The 21,276-nt window shown below is 39.4% G+C and overlaps 1 protein-coding gene across 1 annotated transcript in view; it reads right to left on the reverse strand.

The window, feature by feature from the left end:
- Positions 1 to 1,863: 1,863 nt before the first annotated feature.
- PLEKHG1 (pleckstrin homology and RhoGEF domain containing G1) overlaps positions 1,864 to 21,276 on the reverse strand; it is a 123,420-nt gene continuing 104,007 nt past the window's right edge. The window contains exons 6-19 of the mRNA XM_088537060.1: positions 19,951 to 19,997; positions 19,351 to 19,501; positions 18,221 to 18,352; positions 15,726 to 15,908; positions 15,545 to 15,640; positions 15,352 to 15,438; positions 13,094 to 13,127; positions 11,926 to 12,021; positions 10,793 to 10,831; positions 10,300 to 10,322; positions 9,235 to 9,453; positions 7,314 to 7,430; positions 4,839 to 6,516; positions 1,864 to 3,017 (exon numbers count right to left, since the gene is read on the reverse strand). Coding sequence (XP_088393186.1) covers positions 1,921 to 3,017; positions 4,839 to 6,516; positions 7,314 to 7,430; positions 9,235 to 9,453; positions 10,300 to 10,322; positions 10,793 to 10,831; positions 11,926 to 12,021; positions 13,094 to 13,127; positions 15,352 to 15,438; positions 15,545 to 15,640; positions 15,726 to 15,908; positions 18,221 to 18,352; positions 19,351 to 19,501; positions 19,951 to 19,997 — 3,999 coding nt within the window. The 3' untranslated portion in view covers positions 1,864 to 1,920. The remainder of the gene's footprint in view (positions 3,018 to 4,838; positions 6,517 to 7,313; positions 7,431 to 9,234; positions 9,454 to 10,299; positions 10,323 to 10,792; positions 10,832 to 11,925; positions 12,022 to 13,093; positions 13,128 to 15,351; positions 15,439 to 15,544; positions 15,641 to 15,725; positions 15,909 to 18,220; positions 18,353 to 19,350; positions 19,502 to 19,950; positions 19,998 to 21,276) is intronic.

The raw sequence follows: 21,276 nt of genomic DNA on the forward strand, positions 1-21,276 counted from the left end.
TAGATCGCGCGCGGGTCAAGCACAGGTTCTATTTGTATTTACAATACTTTACAAGCGCTATTAAATAAATATGGTCTCCACTAAATCTCGGCGTCTTAAATATGTACAGCATTATTTCCTCGTTGTATTTGACTAGAGGTGGGTCCTATTGCAGTGGATGTGCTGACTCTAACAAGTATCAGGGTCAGGCCACACAGGCTAATAAGTACAGTGACAAACTGACCTCAAAACAAAATTTCCTAGCCAATGCAAGATAGGTGCAGTAGATAACCCATTCCAACAAATTCATGTCCTTAAATCTTAATCTAAATAAGTGACTGTAGATTGATAACTTCAGGTTTTCCTCATAACTGATGTTGCAAATAGTTGGCAGTTCTGGAAGTACAACACTAATCTTAGAGGAGTAATATGCATTATTACTAAAAACAGTACTTCACTTAAACGTATTTAGGGATATGTTTAACTCAGTACTGGCTTTATATATGCCTCATCGGAAGGATTTAAGCACCAAAAAGCCAGTCACACAAGATGACCAAAGGCTAAGCAGTAGACATATTTAGGCTTTCATTTAGGTAAAATGTTTTCAAGTAACAAAACCCAAAGCTGTGCAACAAAGACAACAAAAGGAAGTAAATGCTTCATACTACAAAGTCTGCTCTCATTGTAAAAGGGAGCATTTCCTGCACATACCACTTGCAGAAGAATGGAATGTATTCTGATCTCTAGCTATTTTACTGTATACAGATAGGGTAAGACTCCGCCCTGGCTGGTTTAGAAAATGCAGATTAATGCAGATTTTGTCTCTGTGCTGGGAAGGCTCTGTTCCTGAATGGGAGATAGAAACTGCCTTCCCCAGAGGCTGCATTACATGCACTGTCACTGAAACACCCTACTGGCCAAGCATGCAGCAGGATTAATGTTTCACCCAACTATCTGGCCAAGTCTCACTCTCTGCCCGTGTTACCGACTTTGAAATTTGAACAAATACCACCGCATACAAGTTACAATTACTTGGCACATCCTTTTTTTTTTTTTTTTTTTTTTTTTTTTTTTTTTTTAATGCTGGGCTCGGTGTTACAGATACACAAGTTTTCTGCATGTCACAACCAAAGGAGGTGCAAAACCAGCACTTGGGTCTAGCCATTTTCACCAGCAGCAGGGCTCCCCTGCTACTCCCCTGACATCCTCTGGACAAGGACTGTATCACATTGACAAATTCACATAGAAAAAGCTACCACAGCCTCTGTCTGCTACACAATTACATAAAGGAAAAGAGGCTTCAGATCTGGAGCTACCAGCCTGGCACCTTTCACAAGCGCTAGGCCTAGATTTTGTTTAAAACTTAAGAAGCCTAAGGTAATGTATCACATGCATTGGTCCCGCAGACTTGGAATCGAATTACCAGAAGGTAACGTGCAAAATGTATGTACGCCTGCACACTCAGCACACTGGTGCGATTACCAGAATCGTGCTTAGAAACCCACAGTCTTAGGAACAGCTACTCCGTTAAATACTCTCCTACACAACCAGAGTAATCACATGGGTATTTTGGGCACAGAGACGATCACCAACTAAGCCCTGATACTAAAGTTTCCACACGGTAACACAACTGAAGCATCAAATGCAATATTGCACCTAACAAAAAAACTGAGCTGTGGAGAAAAACAGGAAGAGATGCAAAGGTTAAACATGAGATAGAAGTCCACCTGCATTACAGCGACACCAGGCAGTGCACCAAAACCGTTTCAACGTTCAGGACTTTAAACCATAAAAAAGAGAGACATTTTGCATCTATTTACAATATTACTTTGAAACAATGCCTGATCGTGTACTATTTTTGAAATACATGATGCCAGCACTGACTGTATTAATATATACTTTGTCATGTTAAGACATTACAACTAGAAGTTACTGAAAGCGTCAAGCAAAGCTACTGGAACTCAGACACTGAAACTTTTCCCGTAAGGACTGGACAAGATTCTGCTGATTGGGAGACGGTACTCTCCACAGGTAGTCATTCAGTTTATCTGAATCGCTGTATGCGGTCAGATAGGGTGTAAGTGCATGTTTGTTGTTCGATGATTTCGCCGGAGTACAAGACACAGTTTTGCTACAGAGAGTTTCAGAAGGGGCGTCTGTGTTACTTAATTTAGGATCCAATTTCCTTGTCTGGTTCTGGTAAGTCTCCAAGTCAGATCCCTCATCTTCAGATTTGATTTCAACATAGTCATCATCATCCCCTTCTTCTTCGGTGTCTTTGAAATTAGAAAAGTAGTTCTGAGTAGCCACCTGGGCAGTCAGAGGGGAGGTCCTGTTCACTCTCAGGACTTTCTGAGAGTCCTGCAGAATCATATCTGAATAGTTCTCAGGGATCTGCTTTCTCGTGTCAGGTTCCGTACATCCTGGAGCAGTATCTGATGCTTCATGGCTATCAAATCGGAAGTTCCTATTTGAATGAAGCTTTTTCTTGTCCATTTCGTTAGGATAAACGATTGATTCTCCAGATCTACTGACCACAATAGAGGATGATGACTGCGACCTGCTGTATGTCTGGGGTTTTATATTGCTTGCTCTTCTTCCGAGGGAGTTATAGATGTGATCTTGATGCAAATTTTCCTTATTAGGCTGGCTTATAATGGCACTCCACCTCTGCACAGGGACATGCAAACGGTTAGAAATTTGAAGGGATGGCACTGAGCAAGCTGATGGCAACTGCCTTGAACTACTTTTTGTGGCAGATTCTGTGTATGAGCTCTTGGTCTTCAGGCCTCGGGATTCTTCAGGCCATGGAGAAAAGTCAGCCAGCTCTCCGTTACTGTACGTAGAATGCAAAAGCCAATCCTCTGCTCTTGAGCACTCACTGCCTAACTGGGAATGGGAAGCAGGTGCAGCCACGGGTGTGGAATACCTTGAGGCTGAAGGCTCCTGAGGACTGCAGCAGGTTTCCTTTTGGATCTTCGGGCTTTCCCTAAAGACAACCTGGTCATAGAGCTGTGAATATTCAGCAATTCTGGCACCTAGAAAAGAGAGAGATTTAGCTTACCAAAGGCAAATAATCCACGCAAATTAAATGAAAAACAAAACAAAAAACCCAAGAAGCATAAAATATTATTATATCTTGCAATGGTAAACGATTCTGAATCATAAACTCAGGAAGTAACATGACAACAGCAATACTATCATATGGAAGAAAATAAAATATGAATAAAAACTTACTATATAAAGTTGTTTTTGTTTCAGTATTAGATTTTCATCTTAGACAAGTATTTCATCCATCTAAATCCTACAACATATATGACACAGGCACAATTATTTTGCCCTGGAAAAGGAGACTAGATGATCTCCTGAGGCGTTTCCAACACTGCGTTTGTAGGTCTGCTTATTGTATCCACTAGTTTTATTTGAACAGACTATCCCTAACATACTTGTCATTGCAGTCTATTTGCTATCTTGAAGGTTGTCTTTCCTCCTGGTCATACTGAGATAAAATCCTTTTGGCTTACCACAGAAAAGCATGTGAAAAAAAGAGAGGAGGAAGGTGACTTATCTATCTCAAAAGTGTTATCTTTACACTGGAAAAAGGCGGGAAGTGCAATGACCTACTTGATCTCTCTTCCCTTTCCCTTCCCTCCTTGCCCCCAGGAGTTTCAGAGCCTCAGAATCAACAACTAAGAGACATAAAAACAGGAGTGTGTGTATTTCCATACTTGGCTTTCCTAGGCAGGGAAACTGCTCTCAGAGAGCCCACTCTCAAAAAAGAGAGAGAAGGCAATAAGAAAGAAGCAATAACAAAAGAGAGGTAAAGGAATAGGAGCACTAGGACTGATAATAGAACCGAGAGAGGAAAAAGGAAGTGGACATCCTGCGGAAGCGCTGGAAATAGGAGACAGGCCTATGCCTCTGAAAGAGGCCAGAGGGAGCAGGTTCCCAGCTGCCTCCAGGTCACACTAATTCAAGGAAATGCACCCCTCGGCTTTTCCAGAAAAGATAAAGAAGCCCAAAATAATTTTCTGTGAAAACTGGTTAGCCAGGAAACAGTCAGAAGGTTTTTAGGGGCCTCTCAAACTTGGTTAAATGTCTGCATTATGAGAAACATTCAAATGCTAAATTTTGGAATTTCTTTCTGCTTAATTCATGAGAAATTCTGCTACTATGATACAGTGCTTTAACATATTTAATACACACGTGACTGCAACAAAGTATTTGCAGGTTAGTAGAACACATTGTAACAGTTCTGGTAAGGTACTCTGTTTCACATCAAAGTGGAAGAGAACATTCTGAAAACAGCCTGGTTAATAAGATATTAACAAACTTTTGAAAACATAAATCTCACAAGAAAGCAAGAATGACAGGCTACGTGGTGCGGTCTGGTGCCCCTGCATCTGTTATGTGTTTCAGCTGACTACGGGCAGAAATAGAAACTTAAGGCTTTGGAGCTATCACCTCACATTTTCATCTAAAGGAATAAAAAAACCCCCAGCTCCTTCTTAGCTGATCCTATGTCTCATGCTTACAAGTGTGATGTGGATGGTATCTGAGCAAATCTATACTGCTGGTTAGCAGGTACGCCTAACTAAAAATGCACCTTTTCATTCAAATTCTGGATATCACACTATATGATAAAACAAAGGCTTTTCTGTGAAGAGGACAATGGTGCTTCAGGCATCATCTCTATTTCCAAACTAAGCTGACTCTTTCTTCTGAATTTTATCAACTAATGGCAGGAATTCACTGAGATGTTTTTTCACAGAAAACTCCTCTCAGCAATAACAAAGAAAATGCAATATCAATATACAACATATGTCTGTTCCTCTATGTCCTCTATGTCTTTAACATACCTATAGCTGGACCACCTTGTTTCTTTTCTTCCAGTATGGCAGCAAGATCCTTGTGTTTAAGTTTCTGTTGTCGGGTAGCTGGCTGTTCCTGCTCTGGACTTTTAACTTTCAGAAGCTGGTTAGCCTTCTTAATCTTCTGACTGTATTGTCTTGCCATCAGGAAAACTCTGTTCTTTGTCTTATCCACAATATCCGAATCGTTTTCCATGCCCTCTGTATGCGCATTGGAAAGAACGCTATTGGCAGATTCATACGGGCTGTCTACAAAAGGCCTCTCACTGGAGAAGGACGATCTGCTCAGACTCATAAAAGAGCTGTCCTTGCACAGAGTAGTGTCTTCAAGCCTGAGATTAGCCTCACTCACGGTGGCTGCCCTGGGCTTCAAAGCTTTAGGGAAAATAGGAGTTTCCGGCAGAGAGAGAGTAGACAACGAGTATTCTACATCTTTGCTCAGCTCAGGTGTACTGCCAGCATGCAATCTTTCCTGAATATCATCTTTACAAACAGGAAAGGCTGCAAGGTGACGGTCCCTTGTCTTTTCTTCATTCTTCTTGATGTAGTTCTCCAGGTCATTCCAGATTTCATCTACTTCCTCTGAGAGTTTATCTGCTGCAGACTTATGGGAGAGTGAATCGGAGTTGGAGGAGCTGTCCACTAAGCTCAGATAGTCATTGTCAAGAGGAACACGGTGGTAAGGACTTTCATCTTCGCTGAACTGGAGACTCTCTTCAGAAACAAACTGCCGTAAATTGTCACAGCACACAAAGTCTGTTTCCAGGCCCAGAAAACTCCTCCTTTTAGAGGATTTTAGAGGTTTACATTTAAAATTCAATAGAGGTGTTTCGGGAAGCACTATGGTGTCATAGATGTTATCTTCAACAATCCTGAGCTCATCCAAACTTGAAGCAGGTGCTTCTCTACTAAGTAAGACTTCATCTCTACTAGCATGACTGGAGGCCCTGCTTTGATTTGCTGTCCTCTTTTTGGAGGGTGAATCTGAGCTGCGCTTGTTTTCAGCCTCATAGAGGGAATCTCGAGCAGATCTCTGAGGGCCATGGTCTGCTTCCTCCCTTCTGGTCAGGCCCATCAGCTTCAAGTCTTCATAGCTTATATTATCATAAACATGTTCAATATCATCAACGGTCAGCTCTTCTGAAGATTCCGGATAAGCATTCATACTGCTCATCTCTGTTCTTTTCGATTCTCTTCGAGAACTGCGCTGGCCAAGGTCACCAGTTTTGCACCTTGCACTGCTTGGACATGTGTTGCTTTCACCAGCACTACTGGCCCGTCTAACGACTTTATGGCGGTTGGAGCTGGAAGCCTCGTTTTGATGCCCCACCCCCAAATGCCAACTGCATGGTCGACCTGAAAGACCCCTCCTTTCTCCACCAACAACTGAACTGGAGTTGGACGTGGACGCTGATGGTACAAACATCTGGTAATCATCTTCATCGTCTTCATTCTCATAAGGTGGTCGCCTGCTGGGAAACAATGCCTGCCTGATCTGATGATCAGTCCAGATGTTTCTGACAGAGGTAGTGCCACCCAAAATATTCATGATTAATGAGTTGTTCTGGGGGGTGCTAAGTTGTCTAGGCAACTGTCTAGCTGAGCAGGAATAGGAAAGATCAGTATTTGGTTGTGTCGACTCTTCATCTGAAGGATCTTTGGAGCTCTGCAGAGATTAGAAACATACAGATACTGTTAGCCTATTCTCTGCAATAACGTAAGGATTCCCACCATTCACAGAAACGCCATAATAATTTGGTGCTCTGCAGCACTGAGGCTGGCAGAGACGGGTGGGAAGGCTCTTTGTTGGCAAGCCAAGGAACCAAGGTGGCAGTGCCAGACTTCTGTGCCTCCCAGCCCTTACCATTGCTCAGAACTGACATTTGGCTTTTAATAACATGTTACTTCAAAAGATGCTAGCTCATGCTAAAGCATGAATAATTAAAAGCAAATTTATTTGGCAAGGCTAACTCTGCTGTTTCACAGTTGGTTTAAGCTAATCTGACTCCAAGCTCCTGCCAAAAATTTTTGTTCTACTCTCTCGCCCTTTGCCTACCAAGCAGAAAGCTATGTCGCACCCTCTAGTATATGCCATTGAAAATCTGATTTTCTTTTTGGAGTAAGTTTTGTCTGGCTCAGCCAGCAGATCTAACATACAGCAAGGCTGCATGCCTGTAAATGGTAACATGAAAGATGCTGTAGAGGTACATGGCCAGAAGTTGAGAAAGAGAAAGGAACTGTCTCTTTGGCTTAGCCTAATATTTTTTTTTTTTGGATCTTCCTCCCTCCACCTCCAAAAGAATATTCTTTGAAGTATATATAACCAAATACCTCAAATATACAAGTATTAATTTATGACAGAAATCAAAATTGCCTTGTCTTTCTGCCCAGAAAAACAAAACAAAATAAAACTTCTTTGACATATCTTTGATGAAGAGCAAGAGGGAAGGAGGGAAAAAGTACCTGCATTTCACATTTGTTGAGATTAACACTTCTCCGTTTTTCAACATTTTCTGCAGCTTGACTGTTAAGTCTTTTCCGTCCTCCTTTTGCTTTCTGTGATGAATTTTGTTGGGCTCCCTGTGATTTAGAAGAACAAGCCAAGGGAAGGATATTAAAATCTATGGTTCTTTGTACTGATTTGTTCGAAAGAATTACCAGCTGCTGGAAGAGCAGAGCCAGGTCAGGTCTTCACACAAAGAATGAAAGACTAGTGAGCACTACTACAACAGTGATTTAGAGCATCTGTAAACTTGCTATTGTAAATACGCGTTAACCAAGTCAATCCATACAGCTTATCAAAAGGGAAAGAAAGCAGAATCTGTGTGCAATGACTTATACATAGAAAATAAGCTTTAGCAAAAGCCAATCACAGAAAAAAAATCAAATTTTAAAGGTTTTTTTTGTCTAGTTTTAATGAGGGAAGGGGATGGATTTGCCACCATTTACACACTCACAGAATGGTTGAGGTTGAAAGGGACCTCTAGAAGTCCTCCAGCCCAACCCCCCTGCTCCAGCAGGGACACCTAGAGCACATGGCACAGGGTGGCATCTAGGTGGGTTTGGAAGATCTCCAGAGAAGGAGACTCCACAACCTCTCTGGGCAGCCTGTTCCGGAGCTCTGGCACCCTCCCACTAAAGAAGTTCTTCCTCATATGGAGTTGGAACTTTACCTCTTGGTGCATAATATCATTGGCCCAGGTTTAAACTTTCTTAAAGCATAATTTTTGGAAGGAAGTAGAAGTTTACTGTCTTTGCTAGTAAAACGAGCTTATCAGATGCATAGAGTTTTGGAGTCTTGAAAACTAAGAAGAGGTCTAAAAAAGAAGATACGATGTCATCTAGCTTCCCAGAAAAACACAAAGCCAAAACACTACGCTGGTCAGTGGGGGATGTGATTCAGAGGACAGCATGCCTGACAGGAACAGGGCTAGATGGTTCCTAATCTAAGAATGCATCAGCACATGTACAGTAAAATGCTAAGCTACGCTTGTACAGATTGAGTGGCATTTTTTTTGTATTGCTTCATGCCCAGAAGAGGGTAAATCACAAGACAGTAGACTTCACTGATAAAAGATATTTCTTCAAAGATTTACAATTCAAATAACATAATTTCAAAGAGGAAGGGTAAAGCGTGCTTCAAGAAGAAATTCACTGATAGATTTTGGGCATCTTACAAAACAGATAGACTAGAGGAGGATGTCCAAACCCTGTATTCAGATGCTCACACCAACATCTCAAACAGCTGAGTGTTTATATACTGTGTTGGGCATATACTAAACAAAACAAATTGCAGATCTGGATTCTTTAATACACCCACATTTCAAAGCAAATTTTAGCATTTCAGAAGTAGCATATATGTGGGGAAGCAACATGCAGAGTGAGGAAAACTACCACCTGTTCAATGACTGTGCAATAGTAAACGATTAAGATTCTTACTTTTAGAAACATCTGAATCTTAACCCAATGTTCAGGGTCACTGCTTTTGAGACCCAAAAACCTTGTCTCTGCATTTGACCTAGAAAGGGCCTAGTTTCTTTCAGAACATCAGCTGGAAGCGCAAGGAAAATTCAATTGTGCAATTGGTTGAGAATGATAAAGTTACTGCTTTCTGTCAAAAGTAGACTGGGGTTCTATAAAGGACTAAGCAAAATTGAAATGTCTACTGCTGAAATACTACTCTCATCCCCTGCAAATAAGCTAATTTCACTTTACCTTTATTACAATACAAGAGAAAACTAACATGAACAAATAACACATCTGTAAGGAGAGGCAGCAAACAGTTTTCTTGCAACATCTTCCTATCTCCTTGCCATGTTACAGATAAAATTAATCCCTCTTCCATCCTCCCAAGGATGGAAGGTTTAGGTATTTATTTGTTTACCTGTTCAGACTCTTCTTCATCATCAGCATCAATCTGTTCTGCAGCAGAAGTGTGGAGATTTTCATCTTGATCACTGACGTAGGATGGCTCGGTGGACTCTCGAAACTGGTTCTCTAGCCCAGTGGGTTCCAGTGAACCCTTCTTTCTTGAACTTAGCAGGGTTTCATTTGATCCCAGTTTGGCAGTTTGAGATAAGAGGGCTCCTTCGATACTGATCCGCTTGGAAACAACATTGATTAAAGATTACCCACATGGACCATTGTACAGGTCCATGTCAAACTTAAGTCATGGCTATGTCAAACAAAGTCATAGCTACCAAATTCCAAAGCACAGTTTGAGCTACATTGTTAGCTGCACTAAATAAAACATATCTGTAAAGAATTTAAAGTATTTTTCCATGGAGCTTCAAGAGCTGGAAAAAGGAGAAGGTGAGGAACCTATCGGCTTCAGTGTTACGGCATCCTAGTGAAGTCACATGTCACGAAGTCACATATTCTCCTTGTCTTAAGTTCTATCCTAAGTTTAAGCCCCCAAATCCAGTACGAATCTACCAAAATGTATTGGAACTCCACTAAATTTTCTTCCAGAAGAGACAGAAGTTAAAAGTGTTCAACTTAGTCTGCTTAAGCTGCATTGGCTCTGCTTAGTTTCTTATATTTTATTGCATATGTTTTTACATATTGCATTTATATATATATATATATATATTTAGATAGATTGATCAGAATAAGCTGAAACTCTCATTCTCATTTAATAAATACAAGTTATCTTCCAAAGAATAAAAGCTATCTTTACATAAAAATGCAGCTACTGGCACAGAAATTCTAAGTATCCTATAATATTAGGGATTAATTGTGCTGTATTATGAAGTAAGGGAATAAACAGATTAGTCAATTTATCCTTTTTAGATATTGCTGAAAGTTAGCTGTATTTATATTGCTTTTATTTCAATAATCTTATTGAAGACTTTAAACAACACTTATGTTTTTGTTTCCCTTTCTTAAAAAAGAGAATTAAGTCATGGGCCATTTGAATGTAGAACACAAAATGCAAAAAAAGGCTTACCTTCTGCATATCTGGGTTTATATCTGAAAGCACAAACACATCATAAATGAGTATTCTAACTGGTGTGAGCTTATGTCACTGCTCCAATGTTCCATTAACAACCCAATCGTGAATACTCCAAAAGGAATTAAATGCAATTGCAACATTCATGGGTCTCTGATAAAAACAGACAACATTGGCTTTGAGGATTACCCCTAAAGATGTGATTTTGCCACACCTATGTAGTATGGGTAACTACCTACCATAACTAAAACATTTTGTGTTCAGTTACCAGGTTCTAGGAGGTTTACAAGATCAGAACCCAACTGTGGAAATGCAAACATCTTTTTCTCCCACCAAATATGCATTTGGTATTACATTCTACAAGTAGTCAGCATAGTCCCACTAAACATGATTGAATTAGATAAAGTCACTGGAGAAGATGATCCATACTTGCTTGTTTTGCAAAACATATAAGTACTTGGACAACAGAAGAGTAAGAAAAATAACTTACCATTTGACTTCAAAACTTTATGGCCTCTAGATGAGGGTTCTGAAAAAGACAACAGTGTTTAAACATTACAGTCTCCCAAAGAAAGTTACTGGTATCTTGGCCAACTTTTAATGGCATTTAATAACAAAATTTAAACTCCTGAGCCCATGAAGGACAGCAGAATTTACACTTCTCAATCAACTAGTTTCCTCAGTTCCTTGGAAAAAAGAGCTTAATACAACTCTTCCCAAGGTGCATATGTGTCTAACAGATGTATATTTCCCTGCATATGCATACAACCATGTAGGTAAATTTTAATCTCATGCAAAGATTCTCTTAAAGACTCAGTCCTCATCTAAGTCATTGATTTAATTTTCTGGAGATTTCCTATATTCAGATTAGGAATGTATGAGGTACTGTCATCTTAGCATAACCTTAAGAGGTTAAGTAACCCAATGCTACAGAGGAGGCCGCTCAATATTTTGTGATATTCTTTTTACAGGCAAAACACAGCTAAATCTTTTTTCTTAGAAACACAGAGAAAATGACTGATTAAAACCTAATTGCTTTTCACAGACAAACTCTCCATCTGTGCTCTCATGAACCTTAAAGCATTCTACACAAACAACACATGTAAAATAGTTTAAAAGGGGACAAAGACTGCAACACAAAGTCACTCCAACTACACAGACATTTGTAATGGCTTCAGGAGAGGAAATAATTGTAGTTACGTCTGTTAGAGCTAGACAATAGATAGTCAGCATTCCCACCTGTCAAATCTCTATTTTTCTTAAGGCAGACACTACAGTAAACAGAGATAGTAAACATGTTTTACAGTAATTACGATGGAAGCACTTCTGTGATAGTAATTACTCAGGAGAAACAAGTCAGATTTAAACAAAGTGGATTGCTTTGCACTCTATCTATCAGGAAATACCAAGTTTCTATACACCCTCCATTAGGAGTGTACACCCAGGGAGTGAAATTCAAACACTATATAAAATCACGCAAATAACTTGACAAGATTTAATAACTGTATCATGGTCCACAAAATGTGAGCAGAATGCAGGGTAAGGATCAATTCCATGTACTCAAGCCTAACCAAGCCCTGCTAATTTTTCTCTTGTCATTTTGATCAAAAAGAGTTTACACACCTGATTTCCTTCTCACTCGGTGCGGAGTAGTGCCTTCCTTAGGATGGTACAATGATTTCGTTTCTCCCTCCGGGCTATAATGGAAGCCTGGATGATCTGTGAGACAAGCAGAGGCATCGGTGTAAAGCAGGGTGTTATTTCACACAGCTCAGCAGGATTTTGGAGGCTGTGCCACCTTCCCGTTATGACTCACATGGAGGCACTTCAGCAAAGCCCAGTGCAGAGTAAGTGAGTAGTTTTTTGTAGGGTGTTACCCGTTGGCTGTGAAAACACTTCACTCATGCCTTGCTTGGGACTGCTAACCCAGCAACATTTATGCCCAATCACATTAAATTGTTACCCAGTTTCTCAGAGTCTTCCCGACCCATTCTCTGGGATGACAACTATGTAAATAACAGTCTTGCTTTACTCTGAGCCTTCTTCAGCATTCATATTATAAGGTGGTTCTCATTTCCCTGCACTACCATGGATTGCTGGCAATAGGAAGGGCTAGTATGGCAAGCACCAAGTAAGATATCAAGCCACAGACTGAACAGAAGGGCTAAATCCTGCAGGAGGGGCTGGATTCAGATGCAAGACAGCACCATCATGCAGGCCTTCCAAATCCAGCACTAGGACACACAGACTCATCAGGCTTATGGCAACCACAAGCCCGATGGGTCTCAAAATGGAGTTTTCTTGGGATTATTCCTTAGGTGCTGTTGCTTTCTGTCAGAGCCAAGAGTTCAGCTCCCACATCTAATTAGTGATAGAGGTAGCTGAAGGCTCCAGCTTCAGGAAGTTGTAAAAATGCTCAATGCTTCAAGCTGCATTACTTATTCCTATCTTGCACACAAGAGCTTTTGCTGCAGAGATTGGGAACATCATATGTTTAGTCAGCATGGAATGAGCAAACAAAATGCCCAGTGTTTACAAATGGTCTAATCTGCCTCTTCCTTGCTGACCGTGAGACACATCCTGTTGGTTGCAGACCAGTCAGCCCAATGCTTAGAGTTCCATAGGATCTGCACACAATTACTTTTTTTTTTCCTGGCAACATCACAATTCAAATAACATAAGCATGGGCTTCTTGCATCTTATAGGAAAACAGCAGCTATACATGAAGTGTTAAAGATAATTTTTGTTGTTTTTAAATGAGTGGTGGGAAAAAAAAAAAACACACACTTACGTATGGCATCCATTTCTAAAATTGCTTGTTTGGCCTGAAACATAATAAATAAATAAATAAATAAAGCATATGAAGGACTTAAAACCTAGAAGGGCAAATTATGTTGCACATCACAGATAGCAAGCAGTTTATAAATACAGACAAAACCAAGTTTAATTTTTGAATTAACAAACTCTGTTAGTGTCATTTTTTGTCCCTTTTTGCGTACCACACACACACGTGTGGATAAGAATCTTGCATGTAAGGGTCTACTAGAGTTAACTTAAGGACATCATCTCTTCTTCACTGCCTACAATGAAGCTGACAGCTCTCCCTTGCTTACCCACTACCATTCTGGCACAGGGAGGAACATGCAGCTGGGGCTGGGAAATGTTTAGAGGATGGAGTGACGGAGATCGCTGACTCTGAGAAAATGAGGGGCTGTGCCGAGATGATGCTGCATGCTCTGCTTCTCCTCTACAAGGACATAAATCTCCAGAGAACTCACACCCAGGCCCAGAATTTAGAGCCATCTGAAAGCCCAAATTGAGCTGGGATTTACACCAAATCGGCCTTACTTTCTGGGAATCACAAATACTTTTCAAGAAATTTATTTGTAATTCATGGAATATTTCCTGAAAACCACATAGCTTAACTCCCTTCTTATTTTTCAATTCTAAAATAAGGTTTGCTACACACCAGAACCCTCCAAATTATTATTGTTATTATTATTATTTTTAGTACAGAAAAATTTATCACAGGGAAGCAATGGTTTCTTTAAGAGCTTTCCTGAGGAAGAATTATTTTTAAAAAGTTCTGTTTGCATAAGATTTAGCCTGAAAAATCATCATGATTGCTTAACACATTTATTAAGACTTCCCACTTATTTTTCCTTATCAGCCATATCAGCCAATAAGAAAGAAAACAATGCAAAATGAAATAGCTTAGAGAACCTGCTTGCCTTTCTGCAGGTGCAATTCAATAGTTTTCCTCTGGGTGGAGCATGTGGACTACCATTAAATCCCCAAACCCTGGGCTGAAGTACCAAGACTATTACTAGTTTGTCAAAATACATGTGTGGACATCTTTAATGATTTGATGAAGCTTTTCTGTTCTTAAATCAGATGATTTCTTTTTTTTCCAAGCTGCAAACAGCATTATGATATATTTGGTTATACATTGTTTTTCATACTTTAAATATATTGAGAAGAGAACCTTCATAAAAAAATGAATTCATACTATAGTAATTCCTACTACAATCTAATAAAAAACAAGTATTTATACAGCAAAAGTGGATGCTACATAAATATTGCACTGCTAATAAAATCTGATGACACAAGACCACAAGAAAGAATTACTAATAGCTGCTGCTAGCACTTTTTTCTTACATAACCATCGTTGAACTGCTGAAAATACTATACTCAATATTCCATTGCCCATGTCAGTGACAGCTACTTCAGCTATTACAACATAAAAAGAAGTGTTAAGGAAAGTTAGCACAAAGCCAGAAAAAAATCCTGTTTCCACATGGATCAGTGGCAGCTGTGTCACAGCAGGAGTTTGCGAGTGACTTGTCATACCAGAGGTTCAGTGAATTCCAATGGGAAATGTCACCGAGAGGCCCAAGATGGATTACTACCTTTTTTTTTTTTTTAAAATGCTAGACATAATAGCTATGAATACGATAGTAGCAGGTAACTGAGCTCCTAGCAGGTATCTGAAAATTGTTATGAAATTCACAGCCGTGACTCATTTTCTACGTTTCCTCGCTATCTCACAGAAAGGGACTGGGTGTCCCAGCTAAGCGCCGGAGGTTCAGCACGGATGTGTGCACTTGGAGAATGAAGCGTGAGCTGCCAGAGGCTTCACTGCTATGGATCCAAGCTGCATTAAAACCAGGTTAGCAACATCTATGCATGCTGTAATTGCTACATCTCCGTGGTGTGCAGGCAGGCAGCTTCAAGGCAAGGTTGGTTCTTATACTAAAGTTTTATGGAGATGCATCTCAGTGATTCTTATTACAGGGGACAAATGCTAATGAACAGAGATGCTGATAACACACACAAATTCTTTTTCCATACCAACTTCCAGCACTAGGAGTTTTTGATAGAACTTTACCATTAATTCTAAAGAACTTTTGAAGACATAATAAACAATTTATTGATCAATCACTGAAGAGATCCCCTGAAATCTTGCACCCCATAATACCATCTGGATTTATATATACATATATATATATTTTCAAGGTGGTACACTTTTTTTTTTTTTTTTTTAATTACCTTGGCAGGAATTTTAGCAGGATGGTTTTCTAGAATTAATCTCTTCAAGTGAAGAATCCAAAGGCGTTTTTCTTGCTGTGACTTTGCCTGTTAAAAATTGCAGCAATATCAGGAAATGCATTACTACAACATCCTGGGTCAGGAATGACACATGGCCACCAGCTTATCCTCAGGGCAGGGAAGTCTATCCTACCTGGACAGTATGCTGCATCTTGGGATTTTTGTAGTGGAAGACACTGAAGCTAAGTGGTTCCTTTGGTATCACTTCAACAAGCATAAGATTCCCACACTGTAACAGAGGCAAAAACACAAGTCATGGAGAGGTTTCAAGGAGATCTGGAGACAGCCTAATTACAACTTACTTTCCGACATACCAATATGTGAGCTTTGTATGTAAACATCTCTTCTCTCTTCTTTGTAATAAGTAGCAGCTTGTCAAAGAGGAACAACGTGCGCTCATTTTTGGCTCGCTGGATGCGGAATGTTCCTTCCAGCACCAGCTCCCCGTAACTCGTGAGGTCTGGACCTTTCCAGTTAGTGAGTAAACTCTGTATCTCCTGCAACAGATTATGAAGAACAACAACTAAAGTTTGTTCCAGACATCATCTTTACGTAAATGTAGTTTCAAAAAACCAGCCTACTGCGGTCATTCCAAGTCTGCCATATAGTGGTCAGCATTGGTCAACAACATACAGTCACCACATAAAGGTCAGCAATGGTAAATGGCACAAAGTCACACCTCAAAGGTACTGAGGTTGCTAGGTATGGTACAAACACTGCAGCCAGGTGCCTCCAGGACCAGTGCTAAGCCCAGACTAACATATCCTCCTAACCATATTCTGGTTACTTCTGTGTAGACTCAGCAAACAACACTGCGGTCCTCAGAGCTGCGTACGCAGAAGCAGCACAAGTCCATGTCCCTTGACTTTGAGTGATAAGAACTGTCTCCAAGTCAGCCATCCATCTCATGCCTGCCTCTTCCTCTCTCCCATGTTTGTTCCTCAGGAAACCTTCTTACTATTTCCCTCCCTCTCTCCCAAAGTTGTGCAATCATCAACTAGACAAATTTTAATCCTATCTCCGTGTCTTGTAGACCCATCGAAGATGTCGTCTCTGGGAGGTGCTCGGAAGAGATAATCTGATCATTTGATGAGGCCAAGATTTATTTGCACTGCTAATTTTTCTCTCTCTCTCTTTTATTTTTTTTTTATTTTTATTTATTTTTTTTTAAATAAAAACCACACATACCATAGATATTTCTCACCTTAAAAAGGCTACAGAAACATGAAGGAACTTCACAAATCTGTTACTTTGTTATGACTATTTTTGTTCCTTCAGTTAGTTGTTCTTTCTGTCCCTGGCACAGACATACGGTTTATGTATGATGCAGCAAGCTCTAAGCAGACTGAACCTTGAATCCAGCAATCTTTAAAAATGCCCTCTGACATTTACCTGGCAGCACTGGCAAAAAAAGCAGGGCCAAATTTCCATGTCCTAAACTGCTTTCTCTAGGATGTGACTGTTTAATATCACATTCAATTACAAAAACTCGTCAGTGTATTTGAAGCATAAAATGCACATTGGAAAAAAATGCATACAAGCATACTTTGGACTATATATGAGACTGCTATAAAAAGAATAAATATAGAGAATGGAAAAAGTAGTATTTCATCAGATCTCTCCAGTAACTTGTAAATAAGTAAACATACAGTGCAATGATTGATTGACCAATTTGAGCAAGACTGAGCACGAACTGCTGCCACAATTCTTGCAGAATTACAGGCAAATGGCAGCACGATAGCTCACAGAAGACCTAGCCTTATGACTGCAGAAACAGGTTCTACTGTTAAAAGGAATAACCACGAACATAAATATTTTCCGCGACTCCACATATTTGCCAGCTCTGAAATAAATGAATCTTGTAATTTACTGAGGAAACATCTTTGATCCTCTTTATCGCTAAATATTACTGGCCATGATTATTCAGATTGATAGCAAACTGTTTGTAAATGGCATTAGTATGCATGTCCAGTAATACATGGCAAAGCTTACACTGTTGCTGGCAAGACTTTATCAAGTATGACCCTGTTCCCCTACATATAAACAAAAGAATGAGGGCAAATTCACACCATTCATGTTAAAAAGAAATAAAGGAACAAACATGTCAGATTTTAGAAACTGTGCAAGTCGGTTACTTGCTCCTTTTTTACATACTAAAAATACCATTTTTTTCTTAAAGCAACAAAAAGACTGTTGCTGTAATGTGAAGTTTGAAACAGACTTATAGTCTGCAATATTTCTACAGAATTGCTTGTTCTTGATGACAAAAGTTACTCAGAATAGCTTTTGCTTTTTCCTCAAAAGTTCCTTCAGTTGAAGTGAAGTTAGCCTGTCTCTAAATAGCGTTTACCTAGATTTATGTTTTTCATAAAGCAACTAATATTGAGCTTTCAGCAGCCAAAGAGGAAGGTAGTTGAACAAGCAGAAGCACAAGAAATGTCTCAAAACAAAATTAATCAGTGCAAGAGGAAGAAATAGAAAACCACAGGATTTCAACAGACATGCCCTAGGGCTTTATGGCAGCGATGTACAATTGAGGGAAAGGAGGAAAGGAAAGTTATCTTACGCTTCTTATTACGGGAAAAAATTAATGCTTTACAGGATGCTGCTTGTAGGGTAGAGATTTCTGACTTTCCTTCAGTAGCTATGACCATGCTTTCTAAGATCAAACAGCCAGAGGCATACTCAACAGCCTAAGTTATGACTGAGAAAAGATCAAAAGAAAAGATAAACTAAAAAATGTTGATGGCATATCTATTGACAGAAATAGCTCAAAGAAACACCAGTAAAAATCTCTGCGGGAACTTACTTGAAGCCTGATGGCATGTTCATGTTTCCTCTTCATGTCATTTATATGCCATGCCACTCTCTGCATTGTATCTATGGCATCTAGTACCACATCATAGCCATCAGTGTCCTTATCAAGGTGGTTTTCTATTTCCTAAGACAGGAAAAAGAAATCTAATTACTTCCAAATAAATTTTCCAAATCAGATATGATGGTGTACCTTTATCTCTATGATGCAAGGCAACAGCCTTTACAACAAAATCACACAAATGTGTCATTCCTATCTTTTTTTTACTATTGCAGGTTGTTACCAATTTGGTAAACACAAGATGATTGGCAAAGGAAGGCCTTTTTAGTCAGTTTAGTAGTTATCCAGAAGCTGATGTGAGCCCAAATGCAAGAAAGAGCAAGGCACACTTAAAGAACGAGACCATTTAATGGTTTTCTGAAAGACAGAGTGCATCTACACACTTACGAAATACTGCTGAAATTATACTAGGCATTACATTAGAATTGGAGAGAAAAAAAAAAAAGCAACAGACATTTTAAATAAAGATCACTGTCTTTACACTTCGCTAGAACATGACTCTGTAATAAGAAACATGTGGAAAACGTTAACAATAAAGCAGGAATTTCTGAAACTGTTGCTTAACTCAATTCACTGGCTATGGACAGAGCTCCCACTTCCTCAATCATTCCTTTCCACAAAAATCTTACCAATCAGGGGTGTTTATATGTATTTATTTCTTCTTTCAACCACCTCCAGCATTGCGATATGTGGAAAAATACTGTTTTTCATTAGAACAATGAATTTTTGTACAAAACTGTCTACTCATGACAATAATCTCCCAAACTACTTTAGAATTACAGACCTGTTTTTTTGAAGTCTAATTATTTGGACATTTTGGAACTAATTATTTGGATGGACTGATTTAATGCATCTAAAAATTGCCATATATCCCCCACAAAGAATGCATGCATATGTTATGAAGTGATAAAGACACAAAGAGCATCCATATGTAAAAACTGAATATTCACAAAAGATTGTCTGAAGGAAATACAAAATTGTCCCAACTGCCAAGTCTTATAAAAGAGGCAGGAAAATCAGACTGCTTCAGCCTTTAATAGAAAGTATTTCTAAAGGGCGCTTACATGCAAAAGTAGGTGGTATTTGAGGATTCGCTGGACAGGTTTTAAGAGATAGGAGCCCAGGGGCAGAGAGTGTTGGAGAGCTTCTTGTCGTTCTCTAAAGAATTTGGCCAAAGTCTTGTTCCTCATGCACTCTGTTAACACAGCTACTGACCTGAAAATATCAAACATACATCTTTAGGACACATTGTCTCCACGGCTCTGTAGACAAAGTCAAGAATTGTTTCTTTCTTCCCTTGTAAAAGGGGCAGCAAGTTCCTAATCCTGTCCCTTCCCGCCCCTTTTTCCCCAAGGTTTCTCTTGGGCTTGCAATTATATTTTCCTTTGACTTGCAACTATTCTTTCTTACCAGTGGAAATTATATACTGAGAGCACTGCAGAATAGGACCATTGTGGCAATGAATGACAAGAACAATCAAATTAAGCCTTTAGATGAGCATCTTCCTTTCTTTTGCTTTTCATTGTAAGTTAAGCATAAAAAAGTAAACTCCCTCTCCCTCCTCCCAGTTTGCAAGGGGGGAGGAGATATTTTTCAAATGGGCTTAAACTCATTACACTCGCATGCCAAGAAACATATGGAAAAAGGGAATTCAGAATTCCTACCTGGGGTAGTTGGTGCAGTACTGCGTATATATGTGGAAATCTTCACTCTGCATGGGGGAGAAGAAGGCTTTAAGATTCAGATTGTGAAAACAATACAAAAATTTCAGGATCAAATATTTTTCATTTTGTAATGGAACTTTAGCTGTACTTTTGTTGTTTTGTTGCTATTATTCCGATTATCCCCTAACCTCTCCCCTACTGATGTATCAAAAGCATCTTTTATCAATTCTTTTTCCACCTCCTGACCACATACCTGGGCTCTCATCTATCTACCTACGCAGGTAAACAGTCTCTAAAACACCTACCACACTTCAAGTTCCTGTCCCCTTGAGGAGTTAGCCAAAGTTGGTTGTTTCCCCCCACCTTCTCTCTCCTATGAGCTTTCACACAAAAAGAAACACACTGGATAGTTTTATATATTTCTGTATCATTCATTTTAATCTCCCCTACATCTTTTCTTTTCCTCCCTGCATTTATTCCGCTTTTTTTGCTGATCTTCTGATATACCACAAAACAACTCTAGTGTTCTGTTCAGTATCTTCAATTCCCACTCAAACCCTTCAATCGCACTTACGTCCAGCTCTACTTTTTAAACTTGTTTTGATTTACAAGGCCCTCCTTAAAGGAGGAGAATTTCTAGTGAAACATGGTACAGCACATTTACACTCAGAGACTGTTGTCACTACCAGTAGTTATTCTCTTCAATCACTTTTTGTGGATCCCTTAGGAGCTACGTGTGCACAACAGGCAGAAACTCACTAAATGAGACGGCCTTCCTTGAAGATAAGGCAACCTATTCCCTTTCCATATTTATGTAATAAACAACAAGAAATTTAGCTTAAAAATCAGATACGAATCTGAATGAAAAACAAAACAAAACCTCATAACTGAACACCATATTACAGTGACCACATATGACATAAGAAAAACGTATCTAATATAGTACAGCATTATTGCTTTTTCCTTACTTTACATAAAAAGATTTAACATGAAGGACAAAGTTCAAAACAATGTCAGGACAATATCTTCTGCATTTTCTGATCCTGAACCTTCACAACATCAACCAACTCACTGAATTTCATTTTCTGATTTTGGAGAACTTTGTTTTAAGGATACATCCTTAAGGATACATCCTTAAAACAAGCAAACAGAAAAACACTCCTTGCGTTGCCCACACCTGCAGACTGGTAGAAGTTTTGTAGGATATGCTCACCATATGATTTTTGAACTGTTGTGAGTGCTTTCATATTGCAGTACAGCCTAGGTATGCAAATTGGAAGCCACAAAAGTGATTTTTCAGCAGAAGCAAAAAGGTACTGCTAAAAA

Source organism: Tinamus guttatus, unplaced genomic scaffold (genome assembly GCF_059628265.1).
Source record: "Tinamus guttatus ecotype Peru unplaced genomic scaffold, ASM5962826v1 Tinamus_guttatus_pri_ptg000716l, whole genome shotgun sequence".
NCBI classification, from domain to species: domain Eukaryota; kingdom Metazoa; phylum Chordata; class Aves; order Tinamiformes; family Tinamidae; genus Tinamus; species Tinamus guttatus.